Source organism: Netta rufina (genome assembly GCF_964035555.1).
Source record: "Netta rufina genome assembly, chromosome: 2".
NCBI lineage: Eukaryota > Metazoa > Chordata > Aves > Anseriformes > Anatidae > Netta > Netta rufina.
Genome location: NC_140124.1, coordinates 134,567,011 through 134,594,984, shown reverse-complemented (window position 1 = coordinate 134,594,984; position 27,974 = coordinate 134,567,011). Strand labels below are relative to the sequence as shown.

At 36.3% G+C, this 27,974-nt stretch overlaps 1 protein-coding gene across 1 annotated transcript; it reads right to left on the bottom strand.

Moving 5' to 3' along the window:
* Positions 1–30: 30 nt before the first annotated feature.
* Positions 31–27,744, bottom strand: TMEM67 (transmembrane protein 67). Its single transcript, XM_084306900.1, has 28 exons — positions 27,581–27,744; positions 25,490–25,578; positions 23,892–23,985; positions 22,386–22,485; positions 21,769–21,838; positions 21,600–21,674; positions 20,574–20,636; positions 19,287–19,441; positions 19,058–19,166; positions 16,542–16,628; positions 15,091–15,156; positions 14,165–14,321; positions 13,663–13,786; positions 12,315–12,420; positions 11,926–11,982; positions 11,733–11,831; positions 11,119–11,217; positions 10,668–10,754; positions 10,176–10,275; positions 9,936–10,075; positions 7,404–7,544; positions 6,836–6,916; positions 5,635–5,751; positions 4,296–4,412; positions 4,096–4,200; positions 3,638–3,740; positions 727–869; positions 31–310 (listed from the first exon to the last, which is right to left on the bottom strand). Exons 1-28 carry the CDS (start codon positions 27,717–27,719, stop codon positions 230–232), a joined length of 2,904 nt encoding a protein of 967 aa, XP_084163026.1. The 5' UTR covers positions 27,720–27,744; the 3' UTR covers positions 31–229.
* Between the last annotated feature and the right edge of the window lie 230 nt (positions 27,745–27,974).

The window sequence follows — 27,974 nt, the reverse complement described above, 5'->3', positions numbered from 1 at the left end:
TTTATCTTTCCTTTTAAAGGCCTATGGCTTAGTGTTCACAAAGTAAAAACATTTGTAAATATACAAAAATAAAATCTAATACCAGACAATATAAAAAATGACAAATTGCAAAACCATTACATTATGATTGAAAAGTACACCAGAATTAATCTGTAGGTCAGAAGAGATGCTTTGGTCCTGGACACAACTTCCATGATTAACTCCTCACCAAAGTCTGTAGTCGTCTTAACTAAATGAGAAATCGCTCATCCACCAAGGTTTTGGATGTCAAATTCTTCTGCCCAACTGTATTACGAATAAACCTGAATATCTAACAACACAGAGAAACTGTATTAATGAAGAAGTGCTTAGAACAGCAGGTTTCAATAGCCAACATAAAATAACTACATATTATATTTAAATAATAAATAGTGAATTAGGTGCCTTTAGCAATTTCAAAGTATCTTCTGATATCTTTTCACCTCAAAATATGATAAAATTGTGATTAATTTTAACAGATATTTGTGTTTTCTACTGAAAGCTACTTGTAGCCTCTTTACTCATGACATGCATGTGAATAAAATTAAGCCTGTTTTCCAAAAAGAAAAAATAATGAATAACTTTATAAGCTCTCAGTATAATCTTCTGTCACCACATACTGCCTACAGGGTTTAGTTATCTAACTATATAAGCTTTCATGCCAACCTCATTTTAAAGATACAATTGTATTCTTAAATTGAAATTTACCTCCTGTTGCAAGTACGTTAGAATAGCTGCTAAAACAAAACTTTGGGAAGCCAGATCCACAATGGAGAAAAACAGGATATCAAAGATGAGCAGTGTTGTCTCATTGCCGCAGTAGAGAACATCATCGAAAGAGTGTCCTTCATCTACAGAAAGAAAGGAATTTTTGAAAAAAGGATTATTTCTGTGAATTACAGGTTTGCGAAGTTCATCAGTCCACACTGATAAAGCTGGTAAGAAAAAGTAAACTTACAGCAAGGGTATTTTGTAAGGTAGTTATGGTTTTCCATTTAAGCAAAATACTAGAATCCTTTTCAGTTATGAAATGGTTTTAATACTGACAAGAACAATAGGAAAAGCTCACATGCCACACACAACTTTGTGCACTCCAGAAGTCTCAATCAAATTGTTAAAAAAAAAGTGGCCTTGAACAAGAGGCAGACAAAACTTCCTCATCACTGAGATTTTTAACAAGTGTTAAACTCTGTGCCCAACTCAACAAAACAATGACACACATGCTTAAAACCTTAATCATGAGGAGCTTCAGAGATTAGTGTTATCTTTGCTCATCTGCTAAACAGTCTTCCAAAAAATGGGTCTTTTAAGCTTAAATTACCTTTTTCCATTGCCAAAACAGTTTAAACCACTTATCAACTTCTTTGCTTTGTTACCAAGCACCACTCTCAAAAGATAAAACACTTAACTACTGAAAATAGGTTCTTTTATTTCTTTCTGCTTTTTTATGTTATTATGTTTAATGCAACTTTTATTGGCAACAGTTTATTTTCATTACAACCTGAATATACCTGACTTCCATGAAATCCTGACTTGTATCTAACCTTCTACCTCGAGTACTGTGTTCAGTTTTGGGCCCCTCGCTACAAGAAGGACATCGAGGTGCTTGAGCGGGTGCAGAGAAGGGCGACGAAGCTGGTGAGGGGCCTGGAGAACAAGTCCTACGAGGAGCGGCTGAGGGAGCTGGGCTTGTTCAGCCTGGAGAAGAGGAGGCTCAGGGGTGACCTTATCGCTCTTTTTAGGTACCTCAAGGGAGGCTGTAGCGAGGTGGGGGTTGGTCTGTTCTCCCACGTGCCTGGTGACAGGACGAGGGGGAATGGGCTTAAGTTGAGCCAGGGGAGTTTTAGGTTAGATGTTAGGAAGAACTTCTTCACTGAAAGGGTTGTTAGACATTGGAACAGGCTGCCCAGGGAAGTGGTGGAGTCACCATCCCTGGAAGTCTTCAAAAGACGTTTAGATGTAGAGCTTAGGGATATGGTTTAGTGGAGGGCTGTTAGCGTTAGGTTGGAGGTTGGACTCGATGACCTTGAGGTCTCTTCCAACCTAGAAATTCTGTGATTCTGTGATTCTGTGATTCTAGGAACTATGGCTGTCTAAGCCATCTCACAATATATTCAGAGCAAATCTTGTGATGGTGATGTTTGAAACAGTGGCAGTCAGGAAACTAAAGCAGAATATTATATGATTGTCCTAGATACTGGTTACCTGGTAATACACATTACCAAATACTGTGCTTTGCCTTAATAGGGAAGGAGAGCCCGATCCTTTGCTGAATTATGTGTAGCTCAGACATCTGGGATGAGAAAAGACCTCACACTACAGCCATGGCTTCTACTTTGTCTGAAAGCATGTACTGCATTCCAGACTATATAGCAAGGCTTTTGATTCAAACAAGGGGGTCAGCTTTTGCAGCCCTGGTGTCTGAGAGAGCAGTGTAAGTTCTGCACAGCTCAATAATCAAAAGTGGGGATTGCTATTATAAAAGACAACGATATATTTAGGATGCATGATGGTCATCTGGTAATACCAAAGGATTGGATTATGGTTCTGATAGAGTTTAAAGATTCTGAACAGTGAGGCTGGAGAGCCAAGGACCTAAGGGACTCAAAACGAGGGGCTGCATTGTCACAGATCACTAGTCAATATTTAGGTTTCACAAAGGTGATGGCCATATTTATGATTAGGGGTAGAATAAGGGTCTGAACTAAGTCTTTCAAAGATGAAGCTTGGAAAGCCTTTTGATGGATTCCGAACAGCTCAGGGACTGAGGAAACAGACTGGCATCAGGCTCATACTCCTACTGGTTCACAGCTCATATTGCATTGCAATGTGGACGCTGATCCCCAGGCTGTATGTTAGAGGAGACCACAACTCAGGATTTCAGAACCTTGAAGGCTGAAACATGGTTAAGAGCTTTCATTAAACCTATTCTTACCACATGCAGTTGGAAATACTTATGGCTAGGTTTAGCATGGGCTTGGGCTTCAGGACGGTGCATTGGAGAACCCAAGTGTCTGATTCCGCATAGCCCCAGGGACCAGAATCAGAACTTGTGTCATCCCTGTGCCTGCTGAAATACTTGTTTTGGTGTAGATATTGGCAACACTTAAAAAGCTTTGAAATAAGATATTCAAGAACCTCAATTACTCCGTACAGTCTGCAAAGATGTGTGGTACATTAACATCAACTATTCCACTAAAGCGTCCTCACTGTGATCAATATCCTCTTTAGAGAAATTGTCTTTCTGTATGTTTAGCTGTTTCAAAAGCAATTTATTTCTATACAAAACAAAACACTGAGCTATTTAAATATTGTGGCTCTTCCTTCCATTTACAAAGTGTATATTGGATCTAGATAGCAAGTCAAGGTAGCACTTCCTAAACACGTACACAACTCTACTCAGTATTTTCAGTTGTCTAAAAGAATAAAAAATTGCAATTAAGTTGCATAATAGAAATAGAATAAGAAAATAAGAACACCTGTTAAATAATTCCCTTAGAAACTATCATTTAATGACACCTCTTGCTGTAAAATCCAGTTTATATTGTAAATCCTGTGAAGTAAATCTACATTGAAACCTACGTATTATAGAAGTACAAATGCCAAGTCACAATTTTACCGTTGTAAAAAATACTCTTCTCTATTGGCTCCATGAACTCCATGCCTAGAATCCGTTCAAGCAGCAACTTATCTTTAACAATATAATCCATTTCTTTATGAACCTATAAGAAAAGGAAAGACAAAACTTGTTTTATGATTACAAAGAGAATGTACTTGTTACAAAGTGGAGTACAGCTACTTAGACCTGTACAAATGAAAAAAGCACCAGTCTATTTCAAGACAAAACCAAACACATAACAAAAAAGGATTTGTCTTTTTTAAGAGCAGGCTGTACTGCTGGACAGTACTCCAATTTTTTACTTGAATGAACCACTGTTTCGGTTGCCATAAAGCCTTTAACAAGAAGTTTTTAAGCACAAATGCTTGAAGAGAAATTACTGTCTTTCTGATTTACAGTTTTAAGTCTCTACTTATTATATATATAATTTTCCTGAATATATTAATGTCCATACATACGTGATCAATAAAAGAACTGAGAAATTTGTTCATGGCATTGTATGCCCTTGTGCTTTGTTCAAAAGTATTTGCAGATGAGTCCAAAAACCTAGCAGGACCACGTCTCTGAAAAAAAAAAAAAAAAAAAAAAGACCATGATTTCAGTGGAAAAAAATTACCTATTTTAAATAATATTTACAGAATAAAAACATCTCACTTACTCTTGTTAGGGTTTCATGAATCCTGTCATATTGCAGTCTCATTTTTCTTGAGATGGAAATCTGAAATGTCTGGCCATCTGTGTTTGGTAACAAACCTCTCTGACTACACAGGTTTTCCTACACAATTAAAACAATTGTTAAGTGACATAATTAATGTCATACATAGACCAAAAAAAGTCAAAGGCTTTTCTTTTCCTCTCTTTCATGTATATAAAGTACTTGATATCTCTACATATTTGAATCCATTGCACCTTGGCTCTGTTATAGCAAGATTTTCTTAGAACATGAAATCCTGACCCCTGCTGTCACAAAGTCATTCTTCTTTTTACTCATGTTCTTTTCATTACCTTCTAAAACATCTTTTAATGTTCATTCTGAAGCCTTTTGTTTCATGTTTATCATTTGTTCTGTATTTTTCTGCTTTTTCTTGTGCTTTGGATTTCTGACTTTTCCATATCTTTACCAGATCATTCTTAATAGATCTCAGGAAAACCAAGAACAGAAAATTCAACATCTCCATAAGGGAAAAAATACACCTTTTCCCAAAATTATATTAAAATAAACAATTCAGAAACAAACAAACAAAAAAAACAACATCAACAAAAAAAACACAGGAATACAATTAAGTCAAAAATTATATTTAAAAGATTCCTTGACATTTCAATGTTAATTTTCACACAGCCTTTTTTCAGTTATCAGTAATAATCACATCCTTTGCCTAAAGTAATTTCTTCCTACTTGTCCATACAAAAGTGCAAGATGTCACGAAATTTCGTGCAAAGTGCTCCCATCATGCACCAATCATATTAGACATTTGCTTGATCTTGCTAAAAAGATGCAACATACAACAAACCAGAAAAAAATACTTATTCAAATGAATTTCTGTAAAGGTCAGGTTATGTCACCAGAAGAGGATAGATAGAATAAAATAATTTATTTGAAGAGTAGATGATTCTTTACTAGGAGTTTTTCAGATTTGTCTCTTTATGAAATCTTCTTTGTACACGTATTGTTGCATGTGGCCATGAGCTTATGAAAGGCTTCAAGATTAAAAAGCTCATGTACAAATACATGAAAAAAAATGTTAGAAAAACAGGAATTTTGTATCTAAGAATTGTGAAGAAGACAGCAAGTAGTGAAGAAAGGTGAAGAGCTAGTTATTAAATCAAAAGCACTACTGAGTCACTTATTTGCCAGCCAACAGCTGGTATCTTTGAAGTACAACTTGGTATAATGTAATGCAAGAAGAGTTGATCCATAATGGAAACCTTTTTTTAATTACAGTTAGAATTAAATTAGAGGAACAGACCAAGTGTAAAATTTTGCTGCTTTTACTTACTGCTTCTCTCTTTAGGTTCATATTCATTTCCTCCATATTGGTATCTGCATGTCCGTGCACAGAGCGACCATGGATGTAATAACCAAAGCAGCTGTGAGACAGGATAAACACTGAAATCTAAAAGAGGTGGTGAAGAGAAGAATACTGTCATTAAATACTATTTTTTCACAGAGATTGGTAATATCAGCCCTTCTAGAACACGAAATAAGTAGGTAGCAAAATACATACCACAGAAAAGTATTTAGAAACTTATCTGTGTTTAACCAGAGACAAACAACAGCTCCAAGTTTAGTTTATCAACAGCAAGGATCAGCATCTAATTCCACAGAACCAAAAAACATTAAAACAAAGGTATTACCTTTTATTTCAGTTCTGTGATACATAACACATGTGCATGATTTCAGTTGAGCTCCTAGGAGACTGTATGTAATAGAATTTCATTCAGTGTGATTTATTGCTTATATATCATGTAAAATACGAAATTAGCTCTTTATACAACCCATGCACTACATGGACTTTCCATGGGAAAGGAATAACCAAGGCTGAAAAGGCTGATAAAAGGGGTTAAATCCTGTATTTTTAATAAGTTCTGGCCAAATCAACTAATTCATCCTGTTCTAACTGTACTCTTCTTGGAGTACAGAGCTCCAAGACTCATATTTAACCTAATGGAAGTAGTTCAGCTGTAAATGAAAGTGTGTGAGAAAGGTGGTAGCTATTCAGGAGGGATAACCATGAAGTTCAGCATCTGAGGGACAACCAGAAGCTAAGAGCAGAAACTGAACATATACATATTAAACAAAGCCAATGCAGTTGTGCCTAGAAGACAAGTAGTAAAGAGCATACCAGTAGAAAGAATGGCAGTAAATGGTTCCATGCCAAATTTCTGTCACAATTTGTTACTTTTTAATTCTGTATGAGCAAATGTAACTAACATAATTTGAAATGGCAACCTAAAAATCAGGTCTAGAAGTACATATTGATATTTAAGATTCCAGGATCTTTTTTCAACTAAAATTTAAATGAAATTTTCTTGTAGATTGCACCAATGAAGTGAGCTGAAAGAAACACCACCTTTGGCTGTTAGCTAGTGATCTCTGAATAAATTACACAAATAGATATTATTTAATATTCTTTAAACTATCCTATGCTTTATTGTGTTTAAAACGTCACTGTACAAATAAAACAAGGAAATACTTACATTGCTCACACAACACAAATCAACAAATTGATTTAGCTTGTCTTCAACAAATCTTTCATAAAACACAGCAAAAAATATAATCTGAAATAAACCAGACAGATTTTATTTTATTAGTTCATCAGATTTGACTTTATTTTATGAATTGCAAAGCAATTAACTTCAAAGTTCAATACCCATAAATTAAAGACTTCTGTAGTGGCCATCATTGCATGGGGGTCTATGAAATGGGATTGACATTCTTCCCCTGTGAAATCAAATCGTAGCAATAACCTGATTTTTATTTCAAATGTGGGAGATGCTCCATGGTTGATTAAAACAAAACAAAGTAGCTGCATAAATTCTCCCCTTTGGGTGATCAAAATTGTGACTAACAAAGCAAGATCTGTCATAGCTCAGAAGATTCATTTTTGATTCTAATTTTGTACCACACTAAAGAAGCTCAAAGTCTACATCAAGAAAAAAGAGTTAAGGATTTACTCAACACTATTGTAGGTAGCATGGATGGCCTAGTGATACATTTTAGTTTCCAAGAAGCAGTCTGAAAAACTGTTACCTATGGATGTCATACCTGTAGGAAGGCAATGGCTAACCACAGTGCAGCAGACACACCAAATCTTAAAATGCGGCTCCAAGGTGCAATGTAACTATCACTGCTTCTTGTAAGGCTGGAGGAAGAATCCATTAAAGCCAGGTTTGAAAATCCCACCACCTGAAGAGATCAGGTCAATACAAAAGCATGAGGCAATGAATAGCATTAGTTACAACTCTGTTGTTTCCATCATAACAGGAAATAAAAAGAATAAAAAATCGAGAGAAACAGAGCTGGGAAAAGCAGCATGTTCATTTTGATACAGCCCAGTTGTGGGATCCAGTATTATTACTGAAAAATATAATTAAAACCAAACTGTACATACCTATGTTGATGTATAAATATACTAACATACACAGCTAAATCTTATGACAAGTTAACACTGATTTTTGCTGAAAAGGTCCAAAAGATTCTCCTGTTAGACTGCAAAGGGATCTTACTTCAGCCAAACTTCTATCTTCTGGTCCTAGATAGTCCAGAGTTAATAATTTTTTTGTTTTCAAATATAAGAAACTGAGGATTTTTTTCATTGTTTTTATTGAACATAAATATATTTCCCTCTACTGTCCTTATAGCTGAATCTATTTTAAATAAACAATCTAGAAAAAGTTCCCAAATCAAAACGATGAAAGAAAAATTAGGCATTGAAACACTTAAGAGGTGAAAATTTGTGAAAATCATTCAGAACTAAAGCTGCAATAGATATTTGTGGTGGGTTGACCCCACCACAGCAGGATGAGGCAAATAATAGGGTGAACAAAAACAAGACAACTTGTGGGTCAAAAGAAAGATTTAATGAGCAAAGAAAATGGAAGGAGAAAGGAAAAAAGACAAACACTTACAAAAGTAAAAAAAAAAGTGATGCAAAGCCAGTCACTAACTACCTCCCACAGGCAGACAAATGCTCAGCCAGTCCCCAAGCAATGGCTACATACCCAAAACACCTACCCTAATCATTTTTATTATTTTTTTATTTTTTTATTTTTGCTGAGCATGATGTTATATAGTTCCTTTGATCAGTTTGGGTCAGCTATTCTGGTCATCCCCTCTCCCCTACTTGCTGCAGGGGGGCACAGTGAGAGACTGAGGAGACCTTGATGAGACCTTGATACTGTGCTCTTCAGCAGCAGCTAAAACATTCCTGTGCTATCGCTGTTGCAAAAAAATCCAAAACCCAGCTCCACATGGGTCGCTATGAGGAAATTTAACTCCATTCCAGCCACACACAGTGCAATGTTCAAAACCTCAGTTTTGCTGCCAGTGTTATCTTCTCTACCCTTACAGTCAACACTGCAATGATGACCAGTGCCAGCCAGAGGCTGCTTTGGTGCCAGAAATAAGGCCTAAGGCAAGGGAGACTCCTTCTGCACTTTCCTGCTTCCTCCAACTGATAAATTTCCAGGCTTCTTTTTTACTCCTGTCCAGCCTGTCACCATGGTGAATGAGAGCTGAACTGCCACATTATCAAAACCGGTAACTGGAGTATTTTTAGCCTACTATTTAGGCTAAAATCTTTCATGACTTCCTCTACTATTGGTGACAAGAAAGGGACTTTTCCAGAGGTAAATTCATAGCAGGAATTACTAAGCAAGATGTAAAAATGAGACTCTCCCTGCTAGTAATAACAGGAGCCTTAGAAGATTAATGTGAGGATGCTAGTTAAGTTTTGGGAATACTTGCTCTCTTTTCTCCCATTCTTTCCTTGTGTCATGGCACTGACATTGGTCCTGTGCTGTATCTACCGAAAATGCTGCAGTATTTAAAGAGAAATTAATATTTTAACTGTCTTTAATTTAAAAGAAAATAGGAAATTCAAAACCAGAAATATTAAAATGAATTAAGGTATTCAAAAATATGTCAGAGAACCTCACGTGAACAACTATACGCTTTAAAAGTGCTTGCCAAATTAAACTGCTTTCCAAACAGTCCAGAAGAAATAAAAGAAAATGATTTTGAAAATATAAGCACAGTTTATCAGATATCCTTGAGTTGTAACTAAGGCTTACAACAGCCTTATGTTAGGACATCAGAAACAGAACTGGCACATTTCATTTCCTGCTTCATAGAAGGTCACTACAGCAAATTAGGAGGAAGGAAGCTCCTGTCCAGATAAATATGGAAGCAGAAATAAAGCTGCAGACTGTGGCAGGAGGGAGCAAGTAGGCAAATAAAGATGTGAGTGTGTACACAAATTTATCAGCCTCTTAGGCCATTTAGGGTAGCTCATTAGCTTAAAAAAAAATAAAACCAACAAAGGTCTATAAGGTAATTAAAGTTGTGTTTTTTTGTAATCTTCCTTAATGAACTAGTGCAATGACACATACATGCATACACATAAAAAAGGTATCAAAATAGTTATTTCACCAAGCTACATCTTATCAAGTGAACTTGGAAGGTCATCTACTATTACCACAAAAACTGCAATAATTAAAATACAGACCATTATGTTACAATTCAGATGTGAAATATAAAAAATAATAAAAATAACAATTGTAAGTGTAGTGGTAATACCTCCAGGAAAAAAAGAACTGCAAGCACTTGAAAGACGGGATTTATCTTCCTCACTGTCTGAATTTCATTCCATTCATTGGCTATAAAGTATGTTCTCCATATGCTCACAGGTGCAGCAGCGCTTTTTACTGCACCTTTACCTAAGAAGAATACACATAATAAAGCTCTGAAATTTAACACTTGAGAGCACTATGAGAATTTAACAGAGTTTTTTATACAAACAAGCGTAACTGGAGTTACCTTCAACTGCTTTAAGAACTTTGCCCTTAGGTCTTTCCCAGTCAATAAAGAAAATATCTACAGTAAGCTGTGAAACCAGTAATTGTAAAAATTGCAGAGCCTATGGAAAAAAACAGGAAAAGAATTCAAAATAGGAATATCAAGAGCATAAAGGCAAAAATTAAGTAATTGTCATTGCACATGTTATTCATTAAATATAACAATACACTTGACTACACTTGAAATTGCAACTTCATCACTAAGATTTGATAGATAAATATATATGCATTTTAATTAAAGGCCTGGAATAATGGTAAATCATGTGACAATGTCTAGAATTATTAACAAAATATATATAAATTCCTATGGAGAAACTGACTTAATTCTTAATTGTCTAACTTTTCCCATTCAAGCGCTAATGAAATGTACTGTTCAAGATGCTTAAGAAGCCTACTGAAAATATACAGGAGCATATGCTAACATTTCTTTAATGCCTGAGGAAAAAATACTTACCTTCAGACTGAAAGCACATGCTATGTATGTAACAAAAGCTTTTTCTTGAGAAGGAAGTGGTAAGAAGACAGAGACAAATTGCTGAGCCTGTAATTGAGAAGCTACATTGAAACACTGTGGAAAGCATAGGTAACAACACAGTAAGTGATTAAAAGAAAATATTGATATTTTTTCTAAAAAAGGTGTTTAATGTGCAATTGTTTCAAATTATAAAATATTTTAGCTAACTATTAATGTGACTGCAAGCATAATGAAACCTAAGGAATAGAAATAAGTGATCACAAAACCTTAAGCACACAGAACAGAATATTGTATATAACTTGCCTCAATAGTCTGACCAGAAAGGCAAAGAAAAAAAGAAAAAAAAAGAAAAAAAGAAATGAATTTTTGTTTAAAAATGAATGCAGTATTAATACGTATTTGTAACAGCAAAATCTGGTAGAACACTTACTTTGAAAAACACAAGCCAATAAATCCCTGTGCCCACTGTGATGATAAAGAAAACGTTGGCAAGGTCTCCAGCATAAAATAGTAAGAACTTCAAAACTGTCTGCAATTATAAAAGCACACTGTACAAAGTAGTTCAGTAACATATATACACACTTCTATAAAATGTTATGCAGCTCATACTACAGGAGCCTCCACTATTGAAAAGTAGCCCCTGACAACATTTCTCTACTGTGGCCACATATTTACGGTATATTCAGTATCTGAAACTCTTACTCTAGTCTTTGTTCAGAGAAGAATGAATAAGAATGAAGATGAAAACTACAGCTCTATTTATAAATACCCTTCCTTGTGAGTTGTTTTTTTTTGTTTTGTTTGTTTTGTTTTTGTTTTTTAAAGCAAAGCTATTTCCTGAATGACAACATCAGAATCTAAGAAAATGGAAAAAAACTACTTCCTCACGTGATCCCAACTTCAGGTCACAGTTCCATGCAGACAGGCTAGAATTTACTTCAATTTCCATAAGAAACAGAAGTTATATCACAGGGAATGACAGCAAAGGTCTCTAACTTAAAGAGAGGAAAACATGACTCTTTCTGGTTTATCAGCTATTTATACCTGCAAGTCAATAACAGAGCTTCCTGTACGCCTCTTCCAGCCCGCAGTCTTGAGAAGGGACCATAACACTGCGAGCCCACCTAACACACCCAATGTGATCTGAAGAGAATGGAAAATTATTTGTAGGTATTTTTTACAAAGACAAGATATAAGCAAATCATTACATCAACAATTAAGGAGCAATACAACTTACGTCAGTCTGAATCTGAGCCTCCGACTGATTCATCTCATAATTGACCGAGAAGGAAACCTGAATATTAAAATACAAAAGGTAAATATCTACAGAAAGTCTTAAATGCTACAACCACTATAATCAGTAGTGGTTTTCACATGTTTTAGTTGGTGAGGATTCCCATTCAGGGCTACTATCCAGATGCAACATACATTTTTTACTGTATACCTCCTCACTTGGTACGTGCAGTACTAGCATGTGTTTTCCTACATTTAGTGCTGATTTTACCAGCTGAACTATAAGCTGCTTAGTTTTTTTACAGCCTCCAAAGTGTTCACTCAAGTGGAATTCCAACAAAACTAAAAATATGATTAAAAACCAGTTCAATTAAGATAGCAAAAAGATCTCACCATCACACTCTGGGTGTCAGGGTTTTGGACAAGCACGTCTGTGTAAGCAATAGTAATTAGAGGTGGGTAGATATTTCCTCTCTGAGTATGGGATACCAAACGAACGCTGCAGAAATACAAACAATATTATTTAAAAACAGAAAATGGATGAGCCGCTTGGAAGATATTGACTGAAACTTGTACTAATAGGAAAACACTAAACAAAGAGAACAATCTGATCAATAAAATGTGTGTTTCAAACTCAGAGACATGGCAATTCACATTTTAAAAGCAACTCAAAAGGGACGTACACAAACAGATAAAACTAGAAGCTCGGGAGAATTGTTCCTTTGTAAGAAAATGCCTGAATCAATCTTCACCTACTATTACAACACTACAACAGTTGCAACTGAAGTCAATTCCAAAAGGTGACTTTTTCCAAAACATTGCAGAATGACCTTTTCTATATTTATTTTGAATTTCTGTCATTGTTTTTTTCAGGGGGTATGACAGATGACGACACGGAGGATGATACAGCTCTCCTAAGGTAGATAAACTAATCCTTATTTTTTGAAATAGTCTAATCTGTAACTCATAGCAAACAGGAGTTAGTACTTTAAATTAACCTTCAAGATGTTTACCTGTATGGATGAGTACACATTGCTAGTCAGCAATCTTCTTAAACTACAGCTTCACAATAAATTGTGAAGAAGTGCTGATGGACAAGAGAAATCTCAATTTTCTTTAGACAGTGATCTTAGAGAAAGATGTTATATAGAGAAGGAAAAAATATGTTCTAAAACATATTCCACTTCAGATTAACAAGCAGTAATGACCCTAAAAAGCAGTCTCACACTTTCAGCTGAATGACTACAAAACCCTTCTGGATTGTGTGACAGCATTTATAGGCAGCAGTTTATTAAAATACTTCAAAAAAGAATATGAATATTGAAAGCATCCTTGTATAGTCCGCAATATACACATCGAAAAACAACTAGCAAGAGACCTAAAAAGGTCTCTTTTTAGACTAGATTAGAGACCTTAAGAAGGTCTTGCCAGATGACAACTGCTAATAAGAGTTTACTGAACGCTTTCTAACTTGCATTATGCCTGCATGGTCTGATCTGTCTTAACTGAGAAGTAACCACAGTAATCTTAACCCTCACGAGTCAGTGTTAGGTATTCTCACTCATCAGAACAACCTATGGAAACTCTTGCTATTTCCAATTAAACAATGGAAAAAGCAGCGTGGGACATGCTAGAAACAACATTAAAAGAAACAACTTTCATTTAGGAGACCATAAAATGCAGATTGCACAAGATTAGCTTTGTTTTCTATGTACTACATATTTTATATGTATTTACTTACCTTATTGAAATTTTGCTAGCAACTCGAATTACTCTTGGTAGTTTTCCCATGTCATTCTCTTTTCCACTTAGTGCATCCACCAAAAAAAATCGACGAGTCAAAAGCCAGTTGTTCATATTGCTGCCTTTGAAAAAACATGACAGAGCCACGTAATATTTTAAAAATTAATTCAATACATAGAAGGAATGAAATCTACTAAAAGCAATATGTATTCATGTATTCAGGATGTAAAATTATTTATTTTCAACTTAAAGAAATGTATAATAAAATTAGATAACCTTTTCGTGCATAGTATTGATTGGGCCAGTGTATTCAACCAAAACTTGCACATACCACTATCAGAACCCGCTCACAAAATGATAAATTCTTAGAGCAGAAACAAGTTATGGTGAACTGAGTTATCCCAAAAAACAACTAAGTGTCTGTAATTAATACAAATTCTTTGTAATTGAAGTTATTCAGATTATTTAAATTCAAATAAATGTTACTGTGATATTCGTACCTTGATTCACATACATTTCCCTGTATTGAAGGTCCAAATTTAAAACTGGCACAGCCCAAAGATATTGTTGTCCATTGTCACCATTATATTCAAGGAATAGGTCATAGAAGATTGGATTAGGAAAATCCAGCAATATCTTGGAAATAGAAATCTTGCACTATGTGAAAAAAAAAAGAAAAAAAGAATAAGACCACTTTCTGCCATTTAATAATTTTATCAACTTGTGGGTTCTTCCCCTACAAATTTACTGTGAAATTTGTCCTATGCCCTTTGCAAAAGACAAGGCATTCCAGCTACTTGCAAGCGATTGTGAAGTACTAATGATTTTATACAAACCTCTGAAAAATGACTGCAATTGACCAGAACAACTAATGAGGAGAATGAAGCTCTGCTAACATTTCTTCTCTTATTTTTCAACACATTCCGAAAAAATATCCTAGCAGCTTTCACAGACATAAAATTTGAAATGGCATGAACACTAAATTCATGGAGCATTGTGTCTGGTCCTGAGCTCATCAGTGCAAGAGAGATATGGAGCTACTTGATATAGTCCAGTGCAGGTCCACAAAGATGATGAAGGGACAGTTACACCTCACCTATGAGGAAAAGCTGAAAGAGCTAGGACTGAGAAAAGAAGGCTGAGGGGAGATCAGTGTCTACAAATACCTGAAGGCAGGGTGCAAAAAGGATTCTTTGCAGTGGTGCCTGGTGAGGCAACAAGAGGAGGCTCTGTCTGAACACCAGGAAGCACTTCTTTACTGTGCTGGTGACTGAGCACTGGCCCAAGTTTCCCAGAGAGGCTGTGCAATCTCCATGCTTCAGCTTATGGCTGAACTCCAGAGGTCCTTCAATATGCACTGAGTTACTGGTGACACATAAAACAACTTAATCCAAATACTCAGAAAAGCATTTTATCTCTTACTTACACTTTGTTCATAAGTTGTTCCAAACACATAAGCTGCATTCAGTTTAGTCTGGGTATCAGGACAGAGCTGAACAAAACATAATAATGATTAGGGTAATTCAAAGCTATAGTTTTCTCACATGAAATATTCACGGGTACCCCAAGCAGTTTATGTATTCACAGTTCTCATAAAAGATACACTGAGCTTTATTCTATACTATTTTTTAATAAGAGAAGGATTAATTTTAAAGAGTAAACAGCATTATTTATAGTAGCGATATAGGTGTTCTTAAAATGCTGTTTTAACTTATTCATGCTTGCATAGTATTTTCCAATTTCATCACTAGCTTAGTAACCTGTTTTCTCAGACACTACTGTCCTCAGAATTTGAGAGGCTGAAGCAAAAGAATTCATCCTGAGACAATAACAAAAGAAACAGCAGTCGCTATCTAAACCCAGAATGTCAACTGTTCTTCCGTAGACTGGAGCATTTGAAGTGACATACTCCAAGGGTGACATGAACAGCCGAGAAAAGTGGATGGACAATTCCCAATTGTTTTTGCCAGTGTTCATATCGTTGCCAGCCTAGGGAATTGCTGAGAATGCCTAGATCATCACTGGTCTGCTAAACAAATTCTGCTCTGTAACATTTCACAGCAACCAGTTTCTGCTAACTCTTAGGCTAATTGCTATTGCACTTTTACTTGCTTCTTCCTTGCATTTTTCACACTCTATACAGCGTGGTACTGCTGAAGTGGAATGTGTGTGTGTGCTACTGAAATCTGAGGGTAGAGTGACCAAGGGTACCTAACCAATGCTCCCTATTTCCTTGTGAAGTCTCCCAGAGACTGTTTACAACTTCATGTTGTAAAAAAGCCAGGTAGACAGTGGCCAATGTGTATACTCTGTATTTCAAACAAACAAACAAAAATCAGCCAAAAGAGTATGGGGTGCTAGATCTGTTTTCCCTCGTCTCTTGGCAACGGACATAAGCACTGATTTGCTTTGCACTCCCATAATGTGTGAAAACAGTAGCAGCATCCAACAGGGATATACACAGGGACATACACAGGAACATTCTATAAATGTGTGTGGACTTACAGTTAATGAATACACATTTCTCATTAAGAAAAAGGAAGCTAGTAATAAATATGCACAGAGATAACAGTATGATGTTGAATGGAAGAAAGAGACAGTTGGTTCTAAACGACTGCTGCTTCTCAGAACTTTCTGATATTCCAAACTGATACTGGTCTAATGGAAGAGGACAATGTTGCTGAATTTAAACTCTTCAATTTAGAGATATCATTGTGAACATGAATCTAGGGCTATGTTCCCTAATCTAACTCTATGATTATCTTATGAACTGTCATTACTGTAGTAACGAAACACTTGGCTTTTCTTTTAAGGCTCTGGCTAAAGGCATTCAGAGTATTACACTATCCAAAAAAAGGCAATTAAAATGAAACCTACCTGTAGGATGCCTCCTTCCAAACTTTGCCACTGAAGAAAGTTTCCTGCTGCATCATATGAAGCTGCAATAAATCGCAGTTTTATATCCTGGTGATGAAGAAAAAAGACAAAGAAACAACAAAACCAGAGTGTGTATACACGTTTTAGGGAATGCATTTTCATTGTTTGATGCTTTACATCCCTAAAACTTTCAGCATAATGCTTTATTTTCCCCTCTTTGATTTTATATTTTTAATCTTGCTTTTGGTATTTTATTTTTTAACCTAGTTTTCCTTTCTTCTACAGTCTCACTTTTTACTTGGATTTTTTTTTGTCCCCAAAATGACAGATTCTAAGAGGATGACTTAGTTTCACTCGAGTGCATATGCACAATTGCAGACAATCAGACATTTGCTCTACTCAAATTCAAAGTCAACACAAAGTATCTACAACCTAAAAGCCACAGCACTGTAGTACTGCTGTACTACCACCTGGCCTATATTGATTCAACTGCTTTAGCATTTGGTGTTGATTACACTGAGCTTTTTTTAATTTTACAGAAAAAATTGTATTTGAACATATTGCTCGACACAAATGAACAGTGGCATACACACTAATTATTAAAAGTCACCCTAACACCCAGAAAATTGGTTCTGCTACTGATTAAGAGGAAACAGAAAAGGAAATAAAGATCACCCTGGTTTGCCCTTTTTTTTTTTTTAATATGGAAATGTTACTACAAAATGGAATAAGAAAGCTGGAACAACATCATAACAATGACAATTTTGACAAAAGGGATGCCTGTTTTTGGTATGAGATTTATCAGTATGAGCTATACCTTAAAGTGTTTGCATGTTTAAGAGATGCTTAAAAACTGGACACATAAAGTAAGGTGCTGAAAGAGATAAAGATTCAGCGTTCCAGGTGTGTCATTTTTGGTTCACAAGGGATCCTGCTTTTGTAGCCAAGTGAGTGTAAAAACCACTGCTTTAAACTTAGTGAAAAACAACAAGAATCCTACTTCTTGATTTCTGCTAGGAGAGGCCTGTGACCTTCTACATTTATCTCAGTGTTGGTACTCAAGGGAAACCTACCCAAACTAACAAATACCGAGACATTTTGTTTGGCAGTGATGAGACAGCTCGGTCCTAGCAGTAACAGGTCTTTTTCTATCTGTGAGGGATGGATTTAGTCCATCACACCAACCTCAAATTTTCATTTCCTGTAGGTATATAAAAAGCATTTTATTTTACAGGCCTTTGTTATTAGAATTATTAGGACTGGAATAATCTATTAAAATTAAGTAAATGTGTACACAGATAGACATGCCCTAAATTAATCAGAAGTCTAGGTAGATTTCTAATATATACCAGCCTTTGACCTTCAGCATTCGGGAGAATAATATTTTTTAAATTGTTAAAGCAGAAGCTGCACTGCAACACTGCAACTTGGTTTAATTTAAAACACAACCTTTTATAGCTTGTCTGAAAAAATGCTTATTTTATTTTTCAGCCAATAAGAAGAAAAGATATGTTTTTCAATATAACTGACAAACAGGTTACCATTAGCACTACTTACTTTGTGCGATTAATTTAATTTGAATTAACTCTTCCAGTTCTACTAATTTTACAGTGAATCTGTAAAATAAACTGAAAATGAAAATTTTGGGCGGGAGCTATAGACTGAATCCACCTCTGATATAACTCAGCTTGTTGAGATTTGTAACAGTAATATTAAAGTTGGTATAACTGAAATATGAATAGAAATGTGTGTGTAAGCACCAGAAACAAGAGAAGGAAAGTGCTAAATAGTGTGCAGCAAGAATGAAGCATACTGTTCCCTGCAGTGAAACTGAGGAATGAGTTGTGATAAAACCACAGATCAGACGATTTGTCAGCAATAATCCTGCATCCTGGCACCAGGAAAATGGCAGAAAAGTTATGGCTTATCCCGTTTACCCTTCTTTGTCCAATTAGCTCACCAGGAAAACTGAGAAAAGCTGTAAGGATGCATATATTTTAAACAAGAGAAAGACACAGAGAACCGCTTTGCCTCAGATTTATGGAAACTGAAGTAAACAATACCCCGAAGCAAAGGACAATGCCAAAACAACTATTAACTTCTAAGGAGCATAAATGATCTGTCTGAATACTCGTTCATCACTGACAATCCAGAAGAATCCTGTGGACATAACTAGGACTTAATAGCTGGCATCCCTTGTTCCTGTGTCACACACAATTGGTCCTGGTCAGATCACACAGGCACAAACATCCTTGACTTATAAGAATGTGGGTATAAAAGTGTGAATGAAGGAAATGTGTGTGCAAGTGAGTGTGAATCAGTAAAATCACCCTACTTAAGAGATTTTGGTTTATATAAATACACCTTCCTCTTCCATTAGATCTCTGAGTTTTTTTACATGAGCTGCCTAAAAATGATTTTCCGTGGACCTGCATCAGAAACAAGACTAAACATTTTTATCCAATTATGTCCTTTTCCTGATATCTGCTTCCCTGTGTCTACTGCCAAACACTTACCTTATTTTTTCCTTTAAAACTGAAGACTGTGGGGAAATGATTTGTCTCAAGCACTTGGGATGCTAAACCTGGTTGATCACCGTAATACAGCCATGGAAGATTGTGTCTCCTGAAAAAAATGACAATGCTGTCTCTAAAGAAACATAACGTTTTAAATCAAAGATCACTTAGAATAATAAATTCCATAAACACTATTACAGATTGTACCATAATGGAAAAGGAAACTTACCAGTAGGCTATCGAATGAACGATGCCTAGCCTTGCTGTATTGGCATAAATGTACTGAAATAAACCGCAGGCATCCGTACTTGAAGAACTCAGTGAGTTCATATTCATCACACACATATTTCCAAGAGCTTGGCATGCGGTTAAATTAGAGTGCAACTGTAGTGGAGAAACACAGGAACACAGAAAAGTATTTATGAACCTCTCCTTTTGGTGAGGCAGTCATAAAACTAATGTTATCTTTAATAAGTCATTCCTGAACACTCGTTTTTACTTTAAACAGATTTTGTTTTGTCAACACCTAATATTTTCTTCCATTTATTCAGGTTCTACATTTTTAAAGGTCTGCAGATGGCAGCACGAGAATAGAAACTTTTTCAGAGTTTATTTTCACTGCATCAGCTAGATGATATGATGTTACAGAAATGTCAAAATGTGTATTTGAAAAACACAGAATCAAAATGTTTAAAACCTCTTAGGCTGTAGGACAAAGATGACTCCATCAAAGACCTAAGACTGGCAACAGTATGTATGGAGTCGTATGTATCATAAATATTCTCTTTTCAGTTTTAGTACTTACTCTAGCCTGCTGTTACTAAACTATGCTGTATTTATACCATTGTTCAGTTTTGGCAAACAAACTGCTGCCATGTGAAACAAATCTGTATGCAGATAGATTGTGGCACTAGTATTAACTATTATTATCACCTATTGCCTTTGTGTGGGTCAGATGAGCATCTGCTTCAAAATTGTGCGTGATTCTGTTGCTGCACCTACACTTCCATGACAGTTACAGGTACCCACAGCAATATGATGTTAAATAACATTTGCATACATAAAACAAAGCAAACCTTAAAAGGATGGTACTGTGATAATTCTCCATCACAAAACAGAATTGTCAACTGAAAGCCGATTAAGAGATAAAGACCAGATGCCAATCAGTACTGGATATGTCAGAAAGTAATTCTGAGTGTCCCTTATGCAATATACTCAACAGTTCATGTGACTATGACTATTGCAGGACATTTTTTAAACACAAGATTTACTCAAGGTAAATATCTTTGTGCAGATTCCAGCCACAGAGACTTGCATTACCATTGACAAAACTGCTCACTACTCTTTCTAAGCGTTATGTATATATATTACTTTCTTATCTTCTGTCATCTCAAAATAAGGTTCTTTAATAATACGCACAACTAACTTCCACAAATTAAAGTCACTTGTTAAAGGGGCTTTTATACAGAGTACTACTTCTGAACAAGAAAAAAATGGAAACATTAATGAAACTCACCCAACAGGCAGAGGCTGAGGCTTGCAGGTTTTTCAGAAACCAGGCTGATGTCAATGTTACACCCTGTAAATAAGGAATGGTTTCACTGTCTTTGTTCAGAACAATAACCCATCACAAAACAATCTGAAAAATTGTCAACTAAGAGCTGCTACTTATTTTTTCTAAGAGACTTCAGTCCTTTGTAAATGTCTAAACCAAACCATCTCCTTTCAAATCCCAACCATTATGAAATAATTTGTTTCACTTCATCAAGTTAGACAGAATACACAGAATAAGAATGGAAATACCGACATTTTTTAAATAGAATCTGTGACAAAGGAGTTTTCTTTACTGCACAAGGGAAGTACTAATGATTTCAAGAGGAAAAAGCCGACTGGGCGGTACATTTAACTCAGAAACAAAATTACCAAATTCATTATTTCACAACTTGCCTTTTATAATTCCTCATACTTGTTGAAAACACGGGTTTCATACCTACTGTAAGCAACTGAAAAGACGTGTTTTCAATAAGATATTATTTAGAATATTGCACTTTCAAAAAGCACTAGTATGTGTTGTCAGGAAAACTGAAAATTGCTTTTTTTTCTGGACAGGTGATATAACTAAAAATGTCCCCTCAATCTTTTAAAACTCCTTTAAAATACATTATACGAATGTTAATTTTATATTAAAAAAAAAAAAAGCCTAGAGGCTCTCATGAACTCTTCAGCATTTTTTGTGATACAAGGATGTGTTTTAAATGCATACAGTAAATACAATAGACCACATGATACTTGTTTTGATCCCAAATTCATGTGAATTACCTCTGTTTTTCAGTTTCCAAGAGGGCACAAATTTTCTTAAGCCTATTCCATTAGAGCAATGCCTGCCTGGTCTCCACGTCTACACTCTCTGTGTTGATGCTAATTACCTTGTGATCACCATGATAGCAAACCACCACCTTCGGTTTTCAGCAACAGAATTAAAAGACTTACTGAAAATAAGTAATGAGATAGCTTGAAAATGATTCAGAATAAGCATACATACTATTTGTCCAAACCGAACAGTTGCTACGGCCTTTGGAGGTAAGCTTTCAGTGGCACTGAAACATAATCCCCCAGTCTGAAAAAGAGAGAATTATTTTTTTATTATTATTTTTCAACATAACTTTTATTTTTTTTCTGAACTTCATTGAAATAAGCGTTCTTCTACTTACTAGAATGTTTGGGCTGCTACAGTCACAAGACTTGCTTACATTGATGAAAGTTTGTTCACATCTTACACACCTATGAAGCACAAACATGAAGAAAATACTTAAAGCGTAGTTAAGTATGAGATTAAGTATTTAGTGAAAATTGATTATATAGTTTGTAATTCATGGAGGTAAGGCCTGATAATACTGTAAGCTTCTTCAAGAGTTCAAACTAAAATCCAAAATGCATTACCAATTTTTCTTGTCAGTGAAGTTGTAAAGAAATGAAATAGGTGATTATCAAAATAAGAATTATGTTTCTGCTTCCAGTCCAAATCCTGCTTGTAGTCACGCTGAAGGAAAACAAACAACTAAAAAACAAAAGAACAATGCTGATCATATAAGGACTTCAATGAACACAATACGTATTGAATTTGATATGGGCTTGAGGACTTCCAACTCACTGCTTTTAAAACTGTCACTAAGCTTTCAAGACGTATACAGATGAAGCAAAAGAGAATGCTTCTATTATCCAGAAATACTTATATCCCACAGATATAGGCTTTACCTCAAGAATATTCAATTTAAACAGAATATGGCACTTTCAAAGTTGTCAACACACAAGGAACGAAAATACTTACCTATTTCCTAACACATCTGAAGCGGAGAATGACGGCTCACTTCCATTACAACGTATGCACAAAGCTTCGTTTAGCAAAACACCATCAACGCTTCTTTCCACTAAGTGGAAAAGAAAAGGAAGTGTAGTATAATAGTATGATGCACAATATGTCACTATGGCTAAAAAAGTGTTAAAAGGGAAACTGTCTATGCAGATCTCTGAAATAAATGCAAAGATTTCATTTCCCAAAAATCAAGCACAAATTGCAAAAAACATCCCTATAATGCACATATCTATATTCATGTGTTGTTTATAGCTGTGCACATGCAATATTTCATGTCCAGTATTGCTGTTCCTTTGCTATTTATTCAGAACCAAATTTCAAAACAAGGTTTCATTGCAAATATAGAACTCAAAACATCAAGTTTACAAATTACTGGGAAAAATAATAATTATTAATTTTCATCTGAAATGCAGATGTCACAGATTTGAAGTTTCAAAACTGCATCCTCCAGCAATGAAATCATTTGGCAAGAGATTTTAAGTCTAACTATGAAAAAAAAATAATAAAAAAAAAGCATTAAAAAATTTCAGCACTGATGTTTTGGAGGTTAAATGACAGAAGGAGCTTTACTCTCAATATTTTACCAAAGTGTTTCAGAATTTATATTTTTTCAACTCTTATAAAGCTTGTGGGAGAGGATGTGGTATTAATATTTTTACAGATTCCAAGAAAATTTTATAAGTAGTCACCTGGAAAAGAGTGACTCTCCAGCACACTCAGTTAAATAAATACCTAAACTGTACATTAGCAAATAATTAATCAAAGAATTGCATGCACATGGAAAGTCTTTTCTGTCCTGTGTCTTTGCAAATGAGGAAAATCAGAGCTCCAATGAGGTAATTTTACACCCTTGATGAAAATTATTCTTTGCTATTATTTTTTTTACTGTGCAAGATAAGCAAAAATATACTTAATACCACCACTAAAATTAACAGCAAAAATCATTTCCTGTGTTTACTGAAATGAGTCTGCAGCTTTCCCAGGGCATCAAGTAAGCGTTGCAGATACAAGCAAGTGTGTCTCAGGGATTCAGAGATACAGTCGTGTTTTAGGGAAGCATGAAATCCACAGACCTTAATGCACAGTAGCTTGCTGGGCTTGCTCACTTTATAACCTTCAAAACTTTCAAATGTTTTCTTAGTCTATATTGATACTGTTTTTATGCCCATTTCAACCCTTCCTCACCAATGCCAACCAGCTTAAAAGAAACGATGTAGCAGTATTCACAGCATTCATTTCTAGAATGTTTGCATAGTATTTATCATTGCAACCAACAGTGGCACAGATTCACCTGCTCTCTTTGAGGAATGAGGTTTGAAATCAACAGCAATGTTGAAATGTTATGTTACAAATGTAAACAGATGTTAAATTTCCTTTCTCATTTAACAGAAGTGCCTGGCTTAATAATCTCTAATATCTAAAATAAGCACCAGTATCTCACAACTTGCATATGTTCCTTACCTAGTACTTCATTAATGAGGCATTTACATTTTCCTTCAGAAGTTAGGCCCTTAGGGCATTTAATACAATTCCATCCATCTTGAGTAACTCCACTCTAAAATAAAATGTAAAGCCATTATATTTTTCAAAAATATCAAAATCACCAAACTTCTGTGAAGAATTCCTGATCCAGATGTTATTTATTAGAAAATGTGTTCATGTATAACAACATTGATAGAATTCATGAAGCTGTTAAAGAAAAAAAAAAAAAAAGCTAAACAATCTGGCAAAAATGATTCCTATGCAGAGATAGACTAAAAAAAGGGTTCTTCAGCTTTTCTGAAACATTAATTTTAATTAACACCTGCAGTGAAGATAAGAGTTTACTGGAAGTGCTAGGTTTAAATAAGATAGAGGCTTTATGCTTAAAATCAACAACAACAAAAACAATAATTATAGCAACGCATAAATAGCCATATTTACATACAGGTATACAGAAACAATGGAAGTCTGACATCAAGCAGTTTGCATAACTGCGTGCAATTTAGCATGTATCCAAACCAGTCACATGCACACTTCTGTTATATCATGAAGTAGTTGTACCACAGATCAAAACCAATGATGAAAATGAAGATATATGTTCATCCTCAGGTGATAGGGATGTTATTCCCTTCTCCACTTCCATGGGATTGAAGACGAATGCCACCATTACAAGAAAAAGAAACAGTGGAATGACCAAAATACCAATGGATATTTGTCAAAAGCTTTGTCTAGTGTAACAAGAAGATGAAAAGAAGCGGGAAATTACTTGCATTACCCAGTTAGCCACTAAATATGTAACTGATCCAAATAAACTGGCCTCTTGAGAGTTTTTCTACAACTATTGGAGAGAAATAAATATTCCAGAAGGCTTTTTCACAAGTTGTTTTTGCTGGAGAAATGTTATTTTTTTATTTACTGCAGAGGGAGAAAGCTGGTTGGTTAAGTCTGGTGTCTCTGGTTCAATGCTGCAAATGTGGCTCAAAATTACAGCTTAATTTGCCAAGACAGGTAGAAAGAATTGACCAAACTACAAAGGTACATAGACATAATTAAAGAAACATAAAAGCAGCAGTTAATTTAAAAGTAAAAAGATGAAGTATAAGGGAGTAGGATGATACAGATTAAGTATTCCAATAATAGAAATTATATAACTTATCAAATAAGATACTTATGAGCTGCATTTCTACTTTAGCATTCTGTAAAAGAATGGGCAATGGTAACATAACATGAGGCAGAATAGAAAAGCAGTAGAAGAAAACTGAACATTTAAAATATAAACATAAATATTGGAACATTTATTTGAACAAACAAAATATTGAACATTTAAAATATAAACTTTGTCTGTGGGGTCAAATTTATTACGAAAAAATGCCTGCAAAATAATAGCAATAAACAGCTCTGAAGAGAAAAAAAAATACTACAGATAAACGTGGACTAATATTTAAAAAATCCCAAGTAAGGACTATTTTGGAAAATAATTTAAAATTAAGGAAGAACAGCTTGCATTCAGATGGAAATTTGAATTTGAAAAAAAAAAAAGCATTATTATGGCAAAGTATTAAAAGTGCAATACTTACCATATTTTCTGGGCATTTCTCACAAACAACAGAGGACCCACCATTATTAGAAACCATTCTGAATCCTGGCTGACATTCACATGAACTACCTGAAAACAAGAACAAAACCAGTTTTAATCTATGTAAAAATGTTTTGTTTTTCACAGAATACTACGAACAACCGTTATTGTTCTCAAGAGATCAATATATTTTTTTAGATACACAACTAAAAGACCTGAGTAAGATGGACATGAAAATCAGCTAGCTTTTTAAAAAATGTTCATGTTACCGTTTGTAGGAAGGTTTTCACAAAATGTCACTGGGTTGACTGATATACCAAGGGCATCAAGGGTAAACCCACAGAGCTTGTGTTTTTGTATTTTTTCTTTACCTCTATCTAATAACAGACAGAAATATCTGTATAAATCTTGCCACAATGCCATTCTCAGGCCATTCTCTCTACACCAACAGCATTAAATGTCTATATTCATTTTTTATCCTTTGAATAAGAAGTCAGTCTTAAAAACATGTTTGTATGTAAAAGTTTTTCAAAATATAAATGTAGTTTTAAAGATATTTTAAACTCAATGCCTTTAAAATTTTGCATGAGGATCAAGCTTTCTGTTGGTTTTCAATGAATAACAGAACATGCCTATTATTTACTATGAAATTAAACTCAACACTACTTTTACAGCACCTGTTAGTGGTCAACAATATTTTTTTCCTAAAATTTTTCATTCTCACTATCATGGAATGTATGTTTAAAACCATACTACAAAATAAAATTGATTCTAAGTACTAATGAACTATGTTTATTATTACTTCAGCTCATAGAACTGTGCACTTAAAAATCATGTAAAACTCTGTGAAAAGTTCTCTAACCTTAAAGCACCTTAAAGCTTCCTCACCAGACCAGTTTTACAGAAATGGCATTTCTGAAAATGATCAGGGATTGAGTCAGGGGACACCAAACTGGTTCTTAACGATACCGAAAGAAAAGCCCAGTAGGATCAGATCAAGGAAGAGGTGTAAGGAGCTGTTGCTTGAGGGAAGAACCCACAGCCATGAGCTTATCATGAAGCGCATGGCCAAGGAGGCTGAGGGAGGTGGGGTTGTTTGATCTGGAGGAAGCTCAGGGGAGCTTATTGCTCTCTCTAACTACCTGAAAGGAAGGTGTGGGGAGCTGGGGTCAGCCTCTTCTCACAGGTAACTAGTGACAGGACTAGAGGGAATGGCCTCAAGTTGCCGCAGGGGAGGTTCAGGTTGGAAATGAGGAGACATTTCTGCTCAGAAAGAGCAGTCAGGCACCGGGACGGGTTGCCCAGGGAGCTGGTGCAGTCACTGTCCCTGGGGGTGCTCAAGGAGAGGTTGGACGTGGTGCCTGGGGACATGGTTCAGTGGGTGACATTGGTGGTAGGTGATGGTTGGACCAGGTGAGCTTGGAGGGCTTTTCCAACCCTAATGATTCTATGACTTGTGCAGTCCCAAGCAGATTTCAGGCAAGATTCAAGGCGCAGGCTGAGTGGCATCTACCTGCACAGCTCCAGCCAGGTGCTGGGGAAAAGCTCAAATCCTTGACCTCCCCCGGGAATTTACCTTTCCTTGAAGCCTTGGAGTTAAAGGAAGAGTCAAGGCTAAAAGAACATTATGGATTTAAACACATTCATTATGAAGGCTTTGAAAACTATTAGAGTGTATTTTTTCAGCAAGTATGGAGTTACTTTTGTAAGATACTGTGCTGGTGGGGGGCAGCAGTTACAGAGAGAGACATCTGCATCTGACCACTACCACTCCTGAGGAAGGAGGCTGTCAGGTATTAGGGTCAGGCCTGCCAGTGCCTGAAGGGGGCTACAGGACAGCTGGGGAGGGACTCTGCGTCAGGGGGTGTAGGGATAGGACAACGGGGAATGGCTTAAACTGAACGAGGGGAGTTAGATTAGATATAGGGAAGAAATTCTTCGCTCAGAGGGTGGTGAGGCCCTGGCACAGGCTGCCCAGAGACGCTGTGGCTGCCCCATCCCTGGAGGTGCTGGGGGCCGGGGGCCGTGTCCCTGCCCGGCCTCCCCCCGTCCCGCTGCCGGGGCCGCCGCCGCCGCCCCCCGCCTCGCTCACCGCCGGCGCTCGGCGCCTGGTTCTGCCCGCAGGGCCCGCAGGCCAGGCGGGAGACGTCGAAGTACCGGGATCGGCCGCACTCGGCGGGACGCTGCAGGGGCAGCGAGAAGCCGAGGCCGGGCGGCGGCTCCGCCACCATCACCACCAGCAGCAGCAGCGGCAGCAGCGCCATGGGGACCGGCGGCCGCGCAGCCTCACGGCGGAGCCGCCCCCGTACGGAGGGAGGGAGGGACCGGGAGCCCTGTGGGCAGGCTGTCCCCCTGCAGCGCAGGGGTCCCACATGGAGCAGATCTCCACGCTGCAGCCCGTGGAAAAGCCCCTGGTGGAGCAGGGGGATGTGGCCTGGAGGAGGCTGCGGCCCATGGAGAGCCCCCGCAGGAGCAGGGGGTCTGGG